Source organism: Clupea harengus, unplaced genomic scaffold (assembly GCF_900700415.2).
Source record: "Clupea harengus unplaced genomic scaffold, Ch_v2.0.2, whole genome shotgun sequence".
In the NCBI taxonomy this organism is placed as follows: domain Eukaryota; kingdom Metazoa; phylum Chordata; class Actinopteri; order Clupeiformes; family Clupeidae; genus Clupea; species Clupea harengus.
Window position 1 is genome coordinate 1 of NW_024879949.1, and position 22,687 is coordinate 22,687.

Here is a 22,687-nt window from a genome sequence, read left to right on the forward strand (position 1 = left end):
ACTCCACCTGACAGAATTGGTCAAAAATTGGCACAATTCAATGTTTCACCGGAGGACCAAGCAAGCACCAAACCAGGAGAGCTGTATTTTTTTTTTTTAAACCTACCTGTGCCTCCCTGGCTGTTTTGGCCATGTTGACAAACATTTGGCCGACATCTCTGTCAAACACTCGCACCCGATCCCAGTCCAGGGTCAGGGGGCTTTCCTTTCCCCTAAACACCTTCCCAGCAAGAGGAAACAAAAGACCACCCTAAAGAGACTGACATCTGGAGGTTTGCTTTATCAAGTTGGATGGAAACGTGGCTACTGGGCCACAGCAAATAATGTAAGCAATGGCAACAAGGCAGTACTCCAAACTTTACACTTTACACTTGTGCTGGTGTTTAGTGCTTTGGACAACTCCAGTATCACACCATCTGATAAATGACTGCATGTAAATATACCCCCCCCCCCTTCAGCAACAATGATCCCATAGGACTTAAGCAAAGAGTTGAAAGAAGATGTGGAATATCAGATCCATTGATCACTAGCCTAGCCGCAGCATCAAACAGGAAATGGTTATACCTTGGCCTGGATGACCCAGTAAGTCTCAGGCCTGAATGACTGGATTTTGTCGTGCCTCTCCACACAGAAACCCAGAGTAGGGGTCTGACAGGGTCCAAAGGAGACGAGGGAGGCATCCAGGTTACCATATTTGCCTTGAAAGTACTTGGTCTGAAAACTGAAATGGGATCAAATAATTCATTTAGAAAGGTTATCACACTGCTTGTCTAAACGCCCTAGCAAAACTATAATCATTTTCAGATTTACGTTGTGTGTTGTTACATTAAAGAATACAGCTATTAAACATGAATGTAAATGAAATGGCCCCTTCACTGGTATGCAGAGGAATCAGTCGTGTACAGTTGCATCTTAATAAAGTGCTGGGCAAATCAACATTGATTATACAGTGCCCTCCACAATTATTGGCACCCTTGGTGAATGTGACCAAAACAGGCTATGAAAAAATATATCTTTGCTGTTTATCCTCTTGGTCTTTCACTCAACCTTTTCGTTGAAGTAAAATTATTGAAAGAATTTCGTTTTTTTGACATTACATAAAATATTTTTCTCCAAAACATGGGTGCCACAATTATTGGCACCCCTAGAAAATCTTATAATTATAATCTAACTGAAGTATATTACCAGTCATGTTTTACATTTTTAAGTTCACCTGTTTGATTAGGAACTCTTAAGTGGTCAACCATGACTTCCTGCTTCACAGGTGAATAAATATGAGGTGACACAGGCCAAATACCCTTGGTCATTCATCAAGATGGGAAAGACAAAATAACACAGTGTCGAAGTACGACAAAAGGTTGTTGAGCTGCTGAAACCCGGATATAGGGATATAAGAAAATATCTAAACAGTTGGAAATACCCATTTCCACATTCAGGGCAATAGTTAAGAAGATTAAAGCGACAGGAGATGTATGGAATCAGCCTGGAAGAGGACCTGTCTGTAAATTGACCCCACGCACCGTGAGGAGGATGGTTCGACTGGCAAAATAATCTCCAAGTATCATTGCTGGAGAATTGCAGAGGTTAGTTGAGTCCTGGGGTCAGAAAGTCTCCAGAACTACCATCAGACGCCACCTACATCACCACAAGTTGTTTTGGAGGGTTTCCAGAATAAAGCCTCTGCTGTCAATCCACAACAAGCTAAAGTGCCTACAGTTTGCCAAATGTAAGTCAGACTTTTATTATAGAATTATATGTTCAGATGAGACCAAAATAAAGCTTTTTGGCAGCAAACATCAAAGGTGGGTTTGGCGTCGACAGAAAGATAGCCATACAGAAAAGCACCTCATACCCACTGTGAAGTATAGTGGCGGATCTTTGATGTTGTGGAGCTGTTTTTCTTCCAAAGGCCCCCGACATCTTGTTAGGATACATGGTATCATGGACTCCATCAAATACCAGCAGATACTAAATGAAAACCTAACAGCCCCCTCTAGGAAGCTTAAAATGGGCCGTGGTTGGACCTTCCAGCAGGACAATGATCCGAAGCACATCTCAAAATCAACACAAAAATGGTTCACCGACAGCAGAATAAAGGTTTTGCCATGGCCATCACAGTCCCCCGACCGTAACCCCATAGAAAATCTGTGGGAAGAGCTGAAGCCGAATCTACAAGTGTTCAGAATCTGAAGGATCTGGAGAGATACTGTATGTAGGAATGGTCTCAGATCCTGTGCCATGTGTTCACCATCCTCATCACGCATTATAGGAGAAGACTCAGAGCTGTTATCTTGGCAAAGGGAGGCTGCTCAAAACATTAAATTAAGGGGTGCCAATAATTGTGGCACACCTGTTTTGGAGAATAATATTTATTTAATGTCAACATTTTTTTTTCTTTCAATTATTTTACTTCAATGAAAAGGTAAGTTTTTGTAAATATTTTGAGTGAAAGACCAAGAGGCTAAACAGCAAAGACATATTTTTTCATAGCCTGTTTTGGTCACATTCACTAAGGGTGCCAATAATTGTGGGGGGCACTGTATTTGTATTATATTGTAAATGTATATATATTTGTATATATATAATATTTAATATATTCATTTATTTAATATCAAATGATATATATTTCCAATCCAGCAAGCAGCTTCTGGTCATGTGTGTACCGTGTGAAGGCACAGCCGATGCGGAGGTCCAGCTCCTGGCGGGCGTCCACAGACAGCGCCTCATTGCGGTTGGGCTCTCCCAGATGGTTCATGGCGTTGCAGATGTCCATATCAGTGATGGAGCTGAATTTTGCACGATACACTGTGCTTTCATTACCATACGACTTGTTCATGACTGGCGTAATAGCATCCAAAACCTTGAGCCACACACACACACATACACACACACACACACACACACGTCAATTACATTGAGTGCACAAAGAGTGATTCTACAAAAATGTAATCATGAACATAATCAATTTATAGTGATATGGAAAGTCAAATTCTATTTAGGGGCTATAATGTAGTAGCTACGTCTATTTAAATCTGCCATGGTGACACCTACATTTCATCCTCCACCCCTCCAGAGGTATGGCATCAGGCATACATACCTCAAAGCAGATATTCTCGCCTTCTTTGTCACAATCCAACCAAAGCACAACATAATCACATCCTTTGGCTTCAACCTGTTTGGGATGGAGGACAGTGTTTGAAACCTTGGTCAAAATCAGTTTGAAACCTTGGTCAAAATCAGTGAATAAAATCAAAATCAAAAAAGCAATGGTGCATAAATCACTATTTCAGCTGAAAGATCTGGTGCCACAGGACTACACCAACTTGCCTGTAAGAACTTCACCATGTTCAGTTTTGGATTGGCCTCCTTCTTCTCTGTTGGGGCTTTGCTGAAGAGCTCTCCTGGATCTACCATGTCCCAGTTGTTATACTTCCCTATAGACAATAGGAAAAGAAGAGATAAAGACAAATTGGAGGGAAATTTTAAACTTTTTTCCAAAGGGATTTAACTCAATTCAACCCTTCAGTTCAACTATGGCACACTGCTTAATCAGATTCTTGTCTCTTTCATGGTCTATGAAATGTAAGTAGTATGAATTACTATGGAGGTCACCATGAGACGCATCCTTTTAGGATGAAGGAAATACAGTAAGTCTGAACAATTTGGAGATGATAAACACCCTCGGAAGTCTCCTGAGGCCATCAGCAGTTTTAAAAAAGCTAATTTTATAGCTCTTTAAACTCACTTTTGGACTTTACAATAAAAGCTATTTAACTATCAACAGACACAAAGAAGAAATGCATTTCGATCTTTTCCAACCTGTTCAATCAAGACACCAAAACCAAACCAAAAAGTAAGGGCATCTCGGTCCCCTTTGACTGAAACTGACAAATGGACACCCCGTACCTATGAAGTCGAGGCTCATGACGTGGCCACACACAGATGTCATCTTGAATCGCACGGTCTGTCCCATGAAGCTTCCGGTGTAATCGTGGACTGAGCATGCTCCATTCAGGCCTTTTCGTGTGGAACAGCTACCTAAAGAGGGGTATCAACCGGGTCAAAGGGGGTCAAAGGGGGTCAAAGGGGGTCAAAGGGGTCAGTTATGTTAAGTAGGTCCAGTATCCCATGCATTACTGGTTTTGGAAGCATGCACAAATAAATTCACAAGGTTATCTTAGCTTGCATATGTAATTACATTGTCACCATGATTACATGCGCCTGTGTAGGCTGACTCATAACAGTCCTCATTCCCCATTTAATTTTTACATCGAAATAGAGATTGGAGAACGCACCACTGTTTGTCGAGGCCAAATGCTAAACACATTATGAATGACTGTGGGGGTCTGACGTAGTTCACCCTCCACTGCCCCCCATTCATGTTTTGGCAGATAAAAGGGCCCGTTTACGGCCATCGTTTCATCATCGTTTCAGCATCTCTCTCCCCTGCTCATCAGGCATCCTCCATCTGCCAGACTTCACAAGATGTCACAGCTTCAGGTGAGTTGCTCTTTTTTGACTGAGGAGAAGATTGACGGGGCAGTAGACCTAGTAGAATCGGAGTGGTCACAGGCCAGAGTATTTAGGTTTTCCTGTTAGTTCTGTGGGACCTTCTTCTTCAGCAATGAAGTCCTTTTTATTAGGCTTCGTTAGGGATATAAAAATGATCTATCAATGTTCAGTAATTCCATTCAGTGTGGTAGCAGTGAAGACCCTATGGGCAATTCATACTGGTTTATGCTACCACTCCAGTTACATTTTTGAAGTGTGGGTGCTTTACATTGGGGGACAATTGCCAATTGGTTTAAAAGGGACTGTGGAGATATCACAGAAACTCAAAAATAGGATCACCTAGAAAATACTGAAAATCAGTCACTCAATTTACTGCAGTAAACAGCTTAAACGGTCCTTTTAGAAGATCCACGTCGAACTGTAGAGGTTTTAATCCTGTTAAGATTGAATTTGAGTTTGAATGCATTAGCAAATCAAGCAATACTTGGACAGATCTTGCAGTGTGTTAATAATATGCACCTAGTGTTGCAAAATTCCGGGAATATTCAAAGTTGGAAACTTTCCATGGGAATTAACGGGAATATACGGGAATTAACGGGAATAAACAGGACATTTTGGGGTAATTTATACTAACTGTATTTACCTTGTCATATATGACAATATATGACAATATATAACAATTCCCAGCATCCTGTAGTGTGCAGGATGCTGGTAATTATCTGTGCATGCGATGAAAGAATGCACTGCACATGTGATGGAGGAATGCACAGTGCAGGGTTGAAATCCAACTGAATTTGCATTAAATCATGTTGTTTTAACCAAAATCATGCTGCAAGATCTAGAATTGCTAACGTTAGCCATTTGCCAGCTAGACAATTGTAAGTAATCAATATGCTAGGTAATGACAAAGACGTTCAAACACAACAGAAAGTCATAGGTTTCTGGCAGACAATGTTCCCAACTAGCTGCATCCAGGGTCCAGCTGAGCTAGGCTTGCCTAGTCTTGTTTTCAACAACATTTAAGTTCCCGGTTATAGGCTAACTTTTGCAAAATAAATTAGTTTTGTGTTATTTTCAACCCATAAAATGCAGATTCTTATAAAAAGATGTTGTCAATATTAACATCAGCATTAATGTGTTTCATCATAGTACAGTCATTTAGATTACTAGCTAAAAAAATGATTAGCTCAAAAAACACATTTTACGTGGGCACTACCTCTTAAAGTGACTAATTGACATTCTTTCCCATATCCTTACAGCTACTTTTCAGTCTTGTCCTGCTCCTCCTGAGCCCCTGCTTGGGTAGTCCGTTTAGTGACCGCTGCGTTGAAAAGTCCTTCTGCACTAACAGTTTAGAAGAGTACCACGCTCAACTTATAAACCTGCCAAACAGAATCAACGAGCGCAGCGTGGCCGCATGGAATTATGTGTAAGTACCGGCAAAAGAGCTGACTATTGTCTCTTCCACCAACTCACAAATTCAGCGGTAACTTTCAGTAGACTATGAGAATCCTACTAATACTAATCAATATGAACAGTTATCATAATAATGATAATTTTAATAACATACTTCTTATTTCATTAATAATAATAATAATTATAATCTTTTCCAACAGATGATTTATTATGTCATGTTTTCATGTTGTTTGTTTTGGCAGTGAGAAAATCGACCTCGACAGAGTGCCCCAAATCATCTATGAAGCAGAATGTCTCACCAGCCACTCGTGCAGAGGAGTGGACAGTGCTTCCAGTCTAGAGAGTATCCCAATCACTCTGAAAATGCCAGTGCTTCGCAGTAACCCACGGTGTTCGACATACTCCCTAGAATTTGAGGCAGTCAATATAGCCTGCATATGTGCATACTCCAGGCACGGTTAAGACTGCGTTATGACTGCAGGCAGAACTGGCCCAAATCTGATTCTCTCGCTCATATGTGACTCTTTTGTGAACGGCACAAATCACATGGAATCTGAACTTTTCAATTCTGATTTGGGCCAAGTGTGTACACCTTCTTATGGGATTCTTTGTATATGAGTGTGTGTGTGTGTGTGTGTGTGTGTGTGTGTGTGTAAGATCTTGTGACACCGGTCAGTGTGTTGTGTCATTCCCTTTTAGACAGAGTAGGCTGTATGCTGCTACATGCTGTGTTGTCTAGCCAGAGACCACTGTTAACTGCTTCTGAATTTGTCATTAAAATTGCTTGTAACAATACATCGACTCTGTAGTTATTTGTATATCTGAACTCTCTTTCTGTTCTATTGTTTTCCCCGCTGAGTTGACCAGCTAGCTATCGCTAGTGGGGCTACCTGTATGTGCCATGGCTTGTCCTCCTTGTCCTGTCTCTTGCACAGCACGCAATATGTTTAGCTACTCCCCAGCCTCCATTAGCAGTCATAATACTTGTAACAAAAGTAGGTGACTGGCTGACTGGTCTGGAGGCGATGATAAATGAGCTTCAATGTAGATCCAATTAGCTCGTTAGCATCAACTGGCAATCATTCTGGAGAAGCCTAGGCTTCTGCGGCGAGACGGCATCCACCCCTCCTAGGAGGGTGCTGTTCTCCTCTCTAGATGTCTAACACATTACTTAGCCGAGGCAGGTTACCGACAATCCATTATTAATTAATGCAAGGAGGCAGAATTACCTCCCTATTTAATCTCTGCTTTCCCAATTGAGTTGTTGCCAATACATAGGCCTACAAACAGTATTAATACCAAGAACATTTAAGCAAACTACTCCAGATCAAACTAATAGAGATATCAGACAGGAAAATCTGATTAAGACAAAAAACTTTACCAAAACAAAACCTTATCAATACAAACTTAAAATGGGGTCTTATTGTCTATGTGCAGAACGGGGTAATTCCAAACAGGAGAAGGACACCAACCATCCAAGACAAAACAAGGAGCTCGTACCCAAAAGAGAGGCTACTTCTGTCGCATGGAAATGGTTTGGTTATAAAAACTTTGCACATTATGACACAGACCAGTCCCCACAACAGACTCAAACCTCTTTTACCACCTACACAAGAATCATGTCAAACGGTATGGAGAGCGCCACAAAAAAAATGCTCAAAACAAACTCCAGACTCAGATGTTGCAAGAGGCTTTTCCCCGCAGCACAACATATGGTGAAGAATTACAAAGATGAGAGGAGACACCGGCTGCTGTTGCAACTTACATTTACATTTTACATGGCCTCAATTTACACGGTCGAGAAATGGTGGTTTCGTGAGCTGGTGCCAACACTCGACCAAAGGTACACAAAGCCAAGCCGAAAACACTTCACTCTAGTCGAGTTGCCTCAAGAATATAGGGCCAAAGTAGAGGAGGAAATCCACAAGGTATTGTACTATGCTACAACAAATGATATGTGGATAAGCCGAACGACACAGCCCTATAAAAGCCTGATGATACACTTCATCCAAGACTGGGCACACTGCAGTCATGTATGTGACATCTTTTCATTTTGTACATGCTTCATTTAAAATTTGCACAAAGGTTCCAAATAAAAGGACAAATATAATAAAAAATAAGTAGCTTTTATTTGTCGAGTCTATAATTCAAAATGTAGGCCTAATAAGAAATAGGCCTTTCCATGTTGTCATTCTATATTTAAATAGTTTATACTATTTATTCATTGAATTTACAGAAAAAATGTGCTATATGAGATTTTGGTACAATCGCACAGCTCTAACTCACACTCCATCACTCACATTCACACATCCAAGTGTCAAAGATCTTGGTGAACTATTAAACAGATCTCAAAGACATAATTTTCTTCATCTATTCATTATTTCCAAAACCAGGAAAGTCCTATCCCTTCAGGATGCAGAAAGACTAATTCCATGCATGTATTGCACACATTTAGCAACAACTCACTGAAGAGTCTTCAACTGATACAGAACACTGCTGTTTGTACACTTACTTAAACTAAAAACTATGAACATAGCTCACCTGTACTTGCTTCTCTACACGCTCCCTGTTAAAAGTAAAAACTGATTTCAAAGTGCTCCTTCTACATTTACATTTAGTCATTAAGTAGACGGTTTTATCCAAAGCGACGTACAAAGGAGAGAACAATCAAGCTACGAGCAATAGAGACCTAGTGTAACAATAAATAGTATTTTACATAAGAAATTTAAAAAAAGTGCAGGAATGTAGCTACTGTAAGTGCGAGTTAAGTACTAACATACCTTCTAACGAACATTGCTCTAAATGGCCTAACTTCCAAATAACCTCAAGGATTTAGGTACCCCCTACTGCCCTGTGCCCAGCAAGACTACTTTGTTCCCAGAGTGCAAGTCTTCTTGTAATTCCAAGAATATCCAAAAGTACAACGAGGCACACCTTTTTGCTATCGAGCCCCCCTCCTGTGATATGTTCCTCTCTCCATCCGAGAAGTGGACACCCTTTCCATATTTAAATCTAGACTAAAAACATTCCTCTTTAGTACATCCTAGATCCTACAGTTAGGAATAATGCATCAAGATCTGGCACCCGTCTCAATATACTTCCCAAAACCATGCCAGACAACCTCTCCTTCTACTTCTTCTCTCACTATATCATAGGTGACACAGTATCCCAGTTTCCTCCCTTACCCTAATCCAGGTTCATAATCTCAAGGGTCTCTCCCACCCCCAACCCCTTTCCTTATTCTAACTTGGGTTTACACCCAATTTCTACCCTTACCCTAACCAGGGTTCGTAAAGTGTAGTCTTTCCACCTGATCCACCTAATCTGCAGAAACCAAATTGATCAAACTTGTACAGTAATTCAAATGACTGCCCTCGTTGATATAATTTTCTGCTTTATTGCACTGCTTACCTTATAATAGTAACCTTATGAGCACACTGTATACACACTAAATTGTTCTACAACCTAATCCACCGGTTCCATTGACAGACCTATTATCAAGAGTGCACTTGCGCTAGCTAGCTAGCTACCTAGCTATCACAGCTAATCCCACTTACCATTAACAATCATGTATGACCTATTCCGAAGAGAACCTGAGCTACAGAGATAACAGCACTACACGTGTAGTTGCTCTTGGCGTGGGCATATGTAAGTACATACCTGGTGGAAGAAACTAAAGTGATAGAAGTGCTGTCAAACTAGTAGGCTAGGTATGGTTGAGGCTATCAGAAGTGACTGAATGAATGGAGCAATTTAGCAGACACCTAACGTATTAAAATATCGCTTCTATGCGTGATGGCTCAGTAAGTACACTAGTTGATAAAAAGCTACATACCTTTTGATAATATTTTCGCTATAGATTGCGCCAACGACGGCTTCTCTGCTACCATCAACACAGTCCTCATATTTCATACGCAGGGTTACAACTTCTTCTTCTTAGAGTTTTATGACAGATTTCCCGCCAGACGACGCATTGTCGCCACCTACAGTTAGAAAACAAGCTTTCTAAAAACGTATAGGAGTTTTTATTTTGATCTGATCTACAGTATATCCCTGACCTTGAAATGCAGATTTTTCCTATTTTTAAAGTATAATATTAATTTAGCGATTGCCTAGATTGAGAATAAATAAAACCTGATTCTATTCTACATTCTGAGATCAGAGCCACATAGAGAGCCTGTCTATGGCTCTGCCTGATATTAATTGTTGTGAATTGGACTTCCATTGAGATTTCCCTGTTCTGTACAGTCTGATAATCTGCTATTCAACTCCACTCTGTCCACAGTGATACAACACCCTTTTGAAAATATTGTTTAGCAACGCTATCTTCCTCACCACTATGTTTTACCCCTGTATGACCTGGCACCCATAGAAAGCAAACTCCATGGTAATACAAGGGACAACTCTTAAAAACAGTTCTGGTCCTGCTGATCTGATGCTGTTAATCCATGTCAAGGCTGCAGAAAAATCATCTTGGTTATGTAGATCTGTAAAACAACCATAGCCTTCATAAGGTAATCAGCCACTGCATCAGAGGCTGAGGCATTAGGGAATCCTGCACAGGTGTGATTAACCTCTGGAACTTGTGATGTTACATGTAAATATCCTGTGTGTTCTGAGAGGGAGGTGAATACATTTCCCTTGCAAAAATACCAAATCGTAATTAACTTACTACATTTCTACATTTCCTTTTTGTCAATAGTATGTACATAATATCAGGTTCTAACTAACTAACCGCCATCGTACCTCAAATTTGTTGACCGATTCAGAAGCACTCTTAGGCAACATTAGTTACTTCAACAGGCTTTGATTTTGTTCTCTCTTTTCTGACTGATGGATTTTTTGTAATTGGCTGGATGGATGTTAAATCAATCTCACTTAACCTATGTGTACGTGTGTGTGTGCTTTAAAATACAGAACTCCTACTATATTTTTTGCATATTATAGTTTATTTTTAATCCCCTGTGTGTGTGTGTGTGTGTGTGTGTGTGTGTCGGGGGGGGGGGGGGGCGGGGGGGGGTAGAATTGTGTTTCAGCCTAAGTGGGGGTCCCACGATACCCCCATCCCCCACGTTTACGACCCCCATGCATGGAGACACACGCACATGGAGAGAGGACCTAAACCTACAACTTTAAGAAAACACAACAAAAGAGCATGACTGCCCACAGATGTCTCTTTCAAATGGCTAGTGGAAATACCAGCCAGGTAAAACACATTGCTAAAGAGTTCAGCACCACACCCACTGGACAGCACAGCTACTCTCCTCATCAAGGGCTCAGGGCGGTCAAGGCTGGGCCGTTTACAATTCATTTTTTATCAACAGCACGTGATGTCCCATCTAGTGTTGCAGGTTATTGCCCTGGTCTCGGGGTAAGAGAGGAGTCCTCAGGGCGCCTCAGATTCAGCCCATGTTCTCTGATGTCTCGTCTGAAAGCCTTTGGCTGCATCACCGAAATCCAATGAGAGAGAGACACGTGCAAAGCTGAAAGGGTGGGCTGCCTTCCCAAAGGTTCACAACTTACTCTCTAGGTTGGTTGCAGGACTGTCAAGCTCTATACTTGTGAGGCATGTTGAATACCATAAAACGTGGGTAGGGGGATAATGATAGTGATAGTGTCTGTTTTCTTATCCAGAAAGGCGAGGCTGGCACCTTGTTAATTATTCATTTTGCTGTAATGAGGGCAGTTTGTACTGACAATAGGCTGAATTATCTCAAGGAGGGAGTCACACTTCCTGTAATAATTCATCCAGTGATTTTCATTTGAAATGCTATTAGAATATTTCAGTTTAGGCAACTGTAACATAGTTATAACCATGTTATAATGTAAATTGACCTTGTCAATTGTCAAATGATTGTTCATGTTCAACAAATTCTTACCTTGAAAACCAATCAGGGGTTTCCACCTAATACCTATGTTGAGGGAGCAAAATGATTCACAGATACCTATCACACTTGAAGAGATTGTGCAACACTTTCAGCCTGGCATCTATCCTGAGTGCATGGTATGTCTAGCCAACTTCATTCCATAGTGTACACCCAGCTGCTGTTACCAGTCTCAGAGTCAGAAGACTGGTGAACAGACAGTTATACCCCACTGTTAGCTAGTCCATAGATTTTGTGTGGAATGAGACATCTGGTCTGTAATTCCTGCTGATGTGGTACCTCTTTCAGAGAGTCTGTGAGTGGATTTTGTTTTCTCTAAAAACGACATTAAGATCACCCTGCTGTCCTTCCACTACAAGAATAAAGTCTGACAGCACAACCGAGGGTTAGGAGACAGAGGAGCAGTTTGTCCAAGATCGCTGTGGTGCATTATATTGACCACTAGATGTCAGCTGAGTCCAAAGCTGAAGCCAAAGCAATTTCAGGGAAGCGCAAGCACTGAGGTCTGGGAATTGGGAAGTCTGCAAATTGACATAATGCTGTCAAAACAGTGAAATCAAAAAGTGAAGCAAAGATTCTCTTGCATGTACTCAAAATTAAGAAGTGGATTGATTACATGTTCAGTTTGGTGGTTATAAAATGACTACATGTGACTTTCTCAGCATTTGCATGTTTGTGTGTCCACTAAATCGCTCTTTGTCTGCTCTCCTCCATCAGCACCCCCACTCTTCTCCTCACAACCCCCAAAGGGGGATTGACCCATGAGGGGACAAGGGATGCTGCAGTATGGGGACAGTGTGGGGGGTAGGGGGACCTGGGGCTTTTTCTGTGCCGGCTGACTTGACCCCATCACAGATGGCAAGGGGGAGTAGGGACTGGTTTCTATACCTCAGCTCTTCCAAAGGAGTGGGTAATCAATTAAATGCATCCTTCCAACAATGTCTCTTCTGCTACTGGTTCAGCAGGCGCTCTTTGAACATGTGCGTGTGCTCACAGCCTCACACACACACACACACACACACACGGGAGCGCACACACACACACACACACACACACTTTTTCATGTATCTCACTAAGATGCTGAGATGGATCATCTTCCACTGCTCTTTTGAAGAGGTTTGGTTTCAATGCCACCATCACAATTTTTCTCATCCATTATGTCCCTCCATGTCATGCTGGTGGGTCTTTTTTGTGTGGGTCTTTCTTTGTCATGCCCATGTGCACAGACGCAGAGTAACACTAGTGTGAGTGTATGTGAGAGTGTATCTATAAACACTGTCTGCATGCACACCGATTTGAATGATGAAAAATGTAAAATAGCATGTATAGGGACAGGCATGTAGGGACCAATCCCTCTCTCACTCCCACTTCCCTCACGCACACACACACACACACACACACACACACACACACACACACACACACACACACACACACACACACACACACACACACACAGCCACACACACACACACAGGCACACACACACACCCGCACCCGAGCCTGTGTCGACTCTGAGCCGAAGAGCTTTGCCCAGTCATGGGAGTGTTTTAGGCTGATGTGGGGCATAGCGGAGTCTGTGTAGCGGAAAAGGTGCTGGGTCAGAGGGATGGATGGTGGGGTGGCGCAGGGCAGCGCAGAGGATGGAACACAGGCAGAGAGAGAGAGAGTGAGAGAGAGAAAGAGAGAGAGAGAGAGAGAGAGAGAAAGAAGAGAGAGAGAGAGAGATTGAGAGTGCACCGAGTGCATGAGGGAAAACAATGATGCTGGAACATTCTCTCCTCATCTCTTCTCTCTCGTGAACATGTTCATGCGGACAAATTACTGGCCAATCTCCAGTCAATCAAAAATAAAACTCCAGTTTCATTTTGCAACTTCCCTCCTGTAGTACTGAGGGTCAACGAAGTTGGGCAATGTTCAACTTGTTCTTGTCATTATTTTTGTATTCATGCTCAGCAGTTCACTTAGCAAATCAACAAAACAGTTAGGAAAGCAAAGGCAACAAATCTCCTATGTAATGCCAAGAATCTTGTATCCTGTATAGATAAACCCTTAGAATATGGAATCAAGGTATACTGGATCCATGTTGAACATTAAGTACTAAATATTCTTTACATTATGTAATAATCATATAGGAGTGTTTGATGATATAGTATAATCCAATCTGATTTTTAGGTTGCTCTTGGATGACTTGTTTATTGTATTCATATTTTTCAAATTTTTCATATTGTAGACATTGTGCCCAGCCAATTATAAAGATATTATTTTAAAACAGCCAGCATAAATAAAGATGAGGTAAATGTTTTGGTGGCACACATCATAGTTCAATACTTTTTTTTCGTCACGGAATATGTCACATCATAGCACCATACTTCTTTTTCGTCACGGAATATGTCACATCATAGCTCCATACTTCTTTTTCGTCACGGAATATGTCACATCATAGCTCCATTCTTCTTTTTCGTCACTGAATATGTCACATGCAGGGAACATGTTACACTGTCACACAAAAAGGCACAAAGTGCACCTGTATCTGGCCTTTACACTCCACTCCACTTCACACAGGGAGACAAGTCTAGTAAAACTCCTGTAGGAGTTCAGAACTGCAAAACACACCATAATCAAGGATTGTTGATGGAAGCTTTGCATCAAAAGGGCTGCTAAAAAAGGTAATTCTTTCGAAAAAAAAAGTGCAAATGGCCAATTAGGATTTTTTTATTCACTTTTAATTTGCAATCCCTCCTTGTGAAATACCCCTGATTTAAACCTAATCAGAACATATGTTACTGTGTACTTAAGTTTAAGTTTAAGATATTTGGCGGACACTTTTTGTCCAAAGCCACTTACAATACATTTGAAAAAAAGGCATTTTTGTACTTAGAAGACGCAACAACATGGATCTGGAGGTTGCCAGATTCCAATGAAACAACACAGACAGTGTCAGATTTAAAGTACCCTTTATTTAGAAGAAGTGGTCTAAAGTTCAAATGTTGCGCAAGTTTCTTAACAAAGCAAAGCAAAGGGGAAAGGGTAGCAAAAGGAAAGGCCATTCAATCAATGGTACAATCAGTGTTTTAAGCATTCCAATTTACCATTCCAATTCCAACATTTTGTTACAAGAAGCTTGGCCGCTATTTCCCCAGGAGTGTAAAAAAACCTACTTATGAACACGAGAGTAAAGCGTGTGCTTGTGTACTATAAGTTATGCATAATAAATGGAAATGTGTTTCTAAAATCCATCAAATAGACACATGGAATGAAACTTTAAAGAATGTGCAATGTTTATGGTGTGATGTACAGAATATACCTTGTATGTGAACGATGTATGCATGTGTGTGTGTGTGTGTGTGTGTGATTTCATTTTCCAATATTACTGATATGATGAACATGTAACAATTTACTACCCATTGTAGTACCACTGCAACATGTATCACAGGGATACTTGGGAATTGCTTGGGAAGATTGGAAAATGCATGTTCATATATTGCTCAAGATCTCCAGGACAAGACAGCAGTAAGATCTTGCTAACTGGTGAGGATGACAGTGTCCCCCAGCCCTAACAGCTAAGTAAAAACGTACAAACTAACATTCTAATAGATTTCACCACTGTAATAAGTATGTAAAGGTCGTTTTCAACATCACTGATGAAACAGTTATGAGCTTCTGTTATCCTCCAATTATGTACACAAATCTATAATGATAAACAATTGTTGAGAATAACAGGATCTGAAATATCACTAAAATACTGCACACACATACTGTCGAACAATACTCCACAGTGACACTAAAAGCCCAAATTGATAGCTGTGGCCATGACAACACATCAGATAACTATAGTCGATGGGTCTACTTTGTCTTGAGCATTCACCCAACTGACCAAAATACAAATACTTTCTGCAATGATGGCTGAATGAATAAGTGTACATATGTTACAGACTGGTTATACCTGAATGACAGAACATATTTTCTGTTCCAATCATATGTGACTGGCTAATTGTAGTCAATATTTTCTGTATCGATCATAACTGACTGTCTAATTGTACAGTAAATGTTATTTTTTTTCTGCACTGAACATAACTGTACGACTAAATGTAAATATCCCACACTGTTCCCCACTCATGCATGGTGCCCTACTTCGCATCCACCTGTCAGATATGTTGGCCCCGAGCTGCTCCTCCGCAGGCAGTCCTAAGAGTCAGGTCACACTCCTCTGTGGTGCTATGGATTGTCACACATATCTGTTGGAAAGGGGTTTACTATGTGCCAGTGGACAGAGAGGGGGGGGGAAGCATGTAACCTGAAGCATGGGACTCGTCAGGGATTTCCAGAGAGGTGTTGCCAGATCTTTTTAATTTGCGCTCTGGTGTTCCTGTGCTATCAGATGGAATCACTATTGATCCTATTCCACAATGTGACTTTCGGATAGCTCACTAGCATCCAAAAGCTTTACTATCATACGTAGTTTCAACGAAAGTTCTAAACAACTTCCATCACGTCTTTCCACCGGTTAGCAGCTGGTTGAATCATGAACGATAACCATGTATAATAGAAGGGAACCAGACGTAATCATTTGGATGACGCCTTAAAGAAAATGACTGAATGTTTGTTCAAATCTAAAACATGTCTCAGATAAAGCACTGAGAAATATCTGTTGAGGGTATATAGTCCAGAGAGGACACTTGACATGAGGTTGACCCATGATTCGGGAGCTCAGGATGGTTGATCAATCTCCAGACACTTGAGAGCTTACAATGCAATTTGTGTAATCTGTTTATCACAAGGAGACTTTAGTTTCACCCTAATTTCAAACCGTTTTAAAAAAAGAAACTCTACATTTAGGCTACCTCTCTGGCAGTATAAATCCACAAATTACTAGTCATCATAAAGAGTAGATTTTAGATGTTTTAAAGGTTGCAAATATTGCATTATTCTGCATGTTTTGTTTTGCTTTATGGTTGAACACTTTATGACTTAAATCATGTGGAGTCCGTTAGCATTTCAATGCCTTTCTTACAGGCTTTTCCACGGTGTCCCGGCGTTTCTGTGAATACCTGTCTGGTCTGAAATGGGACTTCTACAAATCCTGTTTGCTTGACAGTATGTGGTGGCCCCTGAATTATACTTGATGAATACCCTTGATGCGTTCGTTCCTTCTTCTTTGGTGGCAAGGTAGCTCAAGAGCAAACTCTCTCTCTCTTTCTCTCTTTTTCTGCCTTCTCTTGTGAGGAGATGAGATGAGCTCTTTTTTGAGCTTTTCTGAACTTTAGGATTCTCAGCTGGTCCTCTCAACACTGAGCACAGGGAGAAGATTCCATCCCCTGGCGAACCTCTCACACCCGCTCGAAGAGCATCTGCTTCTCTCCCTTGTTTTCCAAGTTCTAACCTGGAATTCCAGGATTGTTTGAACAGGGCCCTCTCGTCATGGAGATGCATTTCGCTCTGGGCCATTGCCCTTTGACACGCCGCGCATTAGGTATGCGATTTGTAGTCTCAAAGGGCTGGAATTCCTCTGAAGTCAAACCTGTATACTTACACACCGTAGACTGGGGCAGGGGGGAGGGGGGCAGGGGCCATCGCAGGGCCTTGGAAAACAACATGCTCTCTCCTACTGACACACGCATGTAGAGTTAAACATGACATTTACAATAGAGTACCTTACCCATTAGCACCTATGACCATATAATAGCAAGCCCAACACATACTAAATACACAAGAATAAAGAAGGATGGACAATGGATTGAGAGAGAGAGAGAGAGAGAGAGAGAGAGAGAGAGAGAGAGAGAGAGAGAGAGAGAGAGAGAGAGAGAGAGGGAGAGAGAAAGAGTGAGGGTGAGGGTGGAGGGGGTCCGGAAATCTGGAAATCCATCCAGGAATCCATATATGTGTTGTGTTCTAAAATGATATGATATGATACATTTAACCTACTAAGAGCTGTTTGACTTACCAACAGTTTATGTGTTCTTGAATAGTACACTTTAAGTTGCCTTGAAGTGTTTGAAATATTTGTATCATAGTTTTGATTTGGCCTAGGCAGTTTGGATTAGTGAAAGATGCTTAGATGAGACATGACATTTCAATCTGTGACTTTGAGCATTTCTGAATGGTGTGTTGGTAAAGTAACAACATTAATGGAGTTTTGGTTGCCGTCAAAAGGATACACATTGATTAACTGATCTGAAACTGTCAAATGACAATATATTTTGAAAATATGTTATGATTTCAAGGATTTCGTTAAGTCATAAGTGTTATTGACAAGTTAAACATTCTACTTGAATTCAACTGCACATCTCAGTTAAACATAATTAAATATACTGAACAAGGAAAACATTAACCAGTCAAAACAATCACAATAATGTTTGAATTTTCATAACAGTGCAAGTACACTAACAAACTGAAAGAAACATCACAATTTTCATTATGATTTGGTTTTATTCGTCATTGTCAAAGCACGATGAAGAAAGCTTATTTAAAAAACGAAAAACTAAGCTTGATATGAACAGCAACATAAAACAGAAATTATTCCCAAATCACCATTCTTATTATGCAACCCTATCATAAGTTAGACTTGAGAATAAGTTGCGACCTCTGGCTTAAACTTCATGTATAGTTAGGTAATAACTCACTGGCATTGATATTATCGTTTTGATAACAAAAGTCTAAATGTCTTATCTTTTCACATATGCTTGAACTAGTTACCCTCTGATTCAGATGATCAGATGAAATCAGATAAAATTATAGCTACTTGATTTGCAGAATTTTAATATGAAAAATGTTGTCTTTGATTGACATTAAGTTATTGGAAATAATGTCACAGCCTAAAAGCAGAAACATTTTAAAACATACAGAAGAGCTGTTTGTCAGATATGTAAACACAAATCTTTCCTGCATAAGAGTGTTAATAATTTGGGAAATGCATAATCTAATAATCATAATAATTCATCATGTCCAATCTATTATAATTGGACATTTCCATTATTTTAAAAGACAACAAAATATATTCTACAAAATGCATTTATGAAAAGAGACCCAGAGACCTTGGCTTCATTAAGGATTTTACCTGTTCCAACGAATTTTACTCTTAGGTCTACAAACAATCAAAATGGTTTGTTAGAAAAATTCGTTTAAAATAAATCAGAATAATTTAATGAGGTCAGTCATGAAACAATTCCTGTGAAGTTTTGATTGAACATTCAATATGAACATTCGAAATAATGAAGTTTCTGGAATTACGGCGCTGATCTTTTTCAATGTAATTGAATCAGTGAGTTTAAAAAAAGGGTCACAACATCTCCTACACAAGACCAATCAGCTGGGTGATGAAGTGTAGGCTACCTTGTAAACTTCCGCTTTAAATCGTTCAGATTCGTCATCACGGGCTCGCGTCTATTTCCTTCCTAAGACATGAACGATTGTAAAATGGACTTTTAACAAGCGAATCAACGAAAAAGCAATGATCTGAATGGCTACCCATGTTATTACCTACTGTTAGAGTCTCACCCCGAGGACTGGAAAACCGTCAAAAAAAGACACGCCTCTTTTCAATCTCTACCGTGGTAAACGGGCGTCTGGGCTAGTTTATTCCTGGTTAAAGATGTTATTTAATCCACCTATTGTAAGACCTAAGGACCAGGAAAATGTACTCAATATACATTGTAATGACCTCTAGTTCAAGGGCATTTTTATTCTATGCCCACACGTGTTTGTTCAAGCCCACACCAGATTACGTTAAAGGAAGTAGGGTACTTATCAAATCAGTAAGAAACAAACAATAATTCGCCCAAGTTGAATTCAGTAAACCGCGATAGGTAAGATTTTAAAACTGTAACTTGATGCCATGGCTAGCTAGTAGAGTGTATTTTCTCAGACATGTCATTTAATTATATATTGTGATTATACATTAACTTGTATTCAGAATCATCCCAACTTCATTATTCACTGACCAATTTGAACATATCTTGTTTACACACTCTGGTTCTGTTGATGCAAGTGAGTCAATTTGACTTTACATCAAATACATTGTGTAGTGTACATTCCTGAGTAAAGTTACCTTCAGGTTTTAGATTGATGTTCGTCAAAATGAGTGGGGGCATTGTCATAGTAGTTCTGTGGTTGTTATGAAGTCCCTGTTGGAGAGATATATGTTGCTGGAGTTCAGGTATGCACTCAAGCTCTGTACAGCACTATATAATACTGCAAAGAGCAAAACTCAATGGCGCCACAGAGCCCTAGGGAAACATGAGCCTACCAGAGTCAAGCCTGACATCTGGGAATTCTGTGGAAGTTGACCTGAATAGGTCAAAGGTTAGATAGGGGTCCAACGGTTTCCTCTTTTAGTGGCAGTAGCCATGATGGAAAAAATTGGCAGAGTGCTGCTTGTTTTAAATTTGAACAATTTTGTCAAATCAAATGAAATCCATACATTTCATGAATTTAAAATAACATTTCTTGCTATACATGGCATGCGGAAGATCAGCACAAAGAGAAACTAAGTTAATTTCATATGAAAGAGAATATTGACAACTGATTCAGCTATGAGGAAACAAGTACATTTCACCAAAAGGATCAATTACAAAATACAGATGAATTCACATGACTTACATTTCTATTCACATGAATAGAAATACTGCCTGTTGACTTTGTGCCACAATTTAATGACATAAGTGATAAAATCAGTAGGAGGCTACTGTGATCAAATCATTTTCTGAAGCCCAGTATTATAAGGTGCCATTTTCATCCAGTGATAGAATTTTGAGTTGCAACTGTTGTAATAGTTTCCAACAAACAAATTAGGGCTCTGGGTGAGATTAGAGGTCAGGACTCTCCAACCAGGAAGAAAAAGAGTAGCCAACATACTGTATATGTGAGGGTGTGTGAGTGTGCAAAGCTGTGCATTTATTGTTTACATCCATACTCATACTCATACACGTGCACGTGACTGGGTGCACTCACAAACACCTCTTGTCTGGTGAGAACTGTTCACAGGACATGTAGAGGAGACTCCATGCCACCCACCCAGTTGGAATGCAATGCATGCAATTAGTGGAGATTGCAGACGGAGCTGGGGGTTGGGGGTTGGGGGTTGGGGGCTGGATAAGAAGCTGGAACTGGGGGTTGGGGTTGGGATGAAGGACTAGGAGGTGCCTCCGGAGTCAGAAGGGAGAGGGTCCTATGCTGAAAGGGGTGGGGGTGGGGTTGTGTGGATGCATAGGGGTGGTAACAGGAAAAGGGGGGTTCTGATTCAACACACACACACACACACACACACACACACACACACACACACACACACACACGCACACACACACACAAAAAGAGTGGACGGGAACAGACTGGCAGTTCCACACCTCCCACCAACAAGTAATCCTTGGTTGCTTCCCTCACAGTCATCAATACCCATCAATGAAAACTGGCCTCCAGACCTCCTTTTGGGACGGGGAGAGAGGGGGGCAGGGAACAGAGGGGAAACCCAACAACAGGACAGGAACCTAAAAGAGTAGAAAGAAAATGGTTGTCTGAAACAGGGGGGTGAAACAGAAAGTGATTGCTGTGCCTGTGCTCTAGTACACAATTCACATTATAAGTCAAAGTTGAGACGTTAAAAGAATGTATGAAAATAACAAAGATGAAAGCCAAAAAGAAAAGTGACACTGAAATAAAGACATTGAAGGCTTCTTGTGTGGCAGGGATAAATTAATACCTAATCAATTTTCTTGAATTACAACCAAATAACAAAAGTATCCACAACTCAAAATAATTATTTAAGTAATATAGGTAATAGGTACCTACTTTTTGTAAGAGAGAGTAAAAATGTGCATGTGTACAATAACTGCAACTCAAGGAATCAACTGAATGGAAGTTCTGGTGTAAATAGAACATAAGCCTATTTTTATTAAGATTTGATTAGTGAATATAGACTATGGCTAGCAATAAAATGCTACAAATAAAACTGCTACAAAATATATAATTTATGCTACATATTAAGACAATTTGTTAACTCGTGGCAGACTATTGAATTCCTGTGTTCACTCAATTTCATTTATTAGCTTAAATAAAACAACATATTTTGATGTAAAAAATAATAAAGTAAAACAGAACAACTGCTGGGATCATTTTATTTATTCCGAAATATGGTGACAAGCTTTGGTATAACCGGTTAACTAACCTTAACAGCCAAGCTATATTTAGTCAGAATAACCATTTCCAATCTTTCCTATTCATTTCTGAATAAACTGTAAAGTTTCTAGGAGCTGTGACTGAAAATTCAAACTATCTAAAATCCAACATATTTGAAAACAAATTATATTTTTAAGTCTTTCTTTTTCCTTTTCAACTATGCTGCGAATACTATCAGTGTATTATTTATGAAAGCTACGACCTTTCCAAAAACCTTTAATCAGGGATTACTCTCCAAATGAGCAAAGGCAATGGCATTAAAGCCTTCCTTACCAGTGCAACTAATAACAACTGAGACGTTGAGAGTAAATGTAGGGGTTGAGGGCCACACGGGTTGACCCCACACACTGAAGGTGTGGCATTGGCCGAGTCATGTGACTGCAGAGGGGTGGAGATTTTGAAAGGAAAAAACTCCAATGATCTACAACAGCGCCTTCTGCCAAATGTGTAATGGCTGCCGCTGAAATCTTTCTGACCGAATATCGGTGACTGCATTCATGGACACTGTTCGGCATAAACATAAAATAGACTGGAAGGTGAGAGCTACTGAAACCTTGTGCTCGCGTTTCGTGACACTGATGTGTTCTCGTCTCCATCAACATCAAAAGTGTCAGAGAACTTCTGAGTGATGAAACTCCCGAGCCGCAGCTGAAAAGGAAAGTGGGAAATGTCATTAATCTATGGCCCGTTTACACCTCTTC

The 22,687-nt window shown here is 40.3% G+C and overlaps 1 protein-coding gene across 1 annotated transcript; it reads right to left on the reverse strand.

Annotated features, from left to right (window-relative positions):
- Nucleotides 1–6: 6 nt before the first annotated feature.
- LOC122130880 (DNA topoisomerase 3-beta-1-like) lies at nt 7–9,879 on the reverse strand. Its single transcript, XM_042705709.1, has 7 exons — nt 9,764–9,879; nt 3,907–4,038; nt 3,328–3,434; nt 3,098–3,172; nt 2,664–2,860; nt 565–721; nt 7–220 (listed from the first exon to the last, which is right to left on the reverse strand). The coding sequence occupies exons 1-7, from the start codon at nt 9,831–9,833 to the stop codon at nt 38–40; spliced, it is 921 nt and encodes a 306-aa protein (XP_042561643.1). The 5' UTR covers nt 9,834–9,879; the 3' UTR covers nt 7–37.
- Nucleotides 9,880–22,687: the final 12,808 nt, after the last annotated feature.

Coding starts and splice junctions, on each gene's coding strand:
- LOC122130880 (XM_042705709.1), bottom strand. CDS start 9,833: ATGAGGACTGTGTTGATGGTAGCAGAGAAGCCGTCGTTGGCGCAATCT. Junction 4,039..9,763: donor AGCGAAAATATTATCAAAAG/GTATGTAGCTTT, acceptor ACCCCTCTTTAG/GTAGCTGTTCCACACGAAAA. Junction 3,435..3,906: donor CATGAGCCTCGACTTCATAG/GTACGGGGTGTC, acceptor TATTGTCTATAG/GGAAGTATAACAACTGGGAC.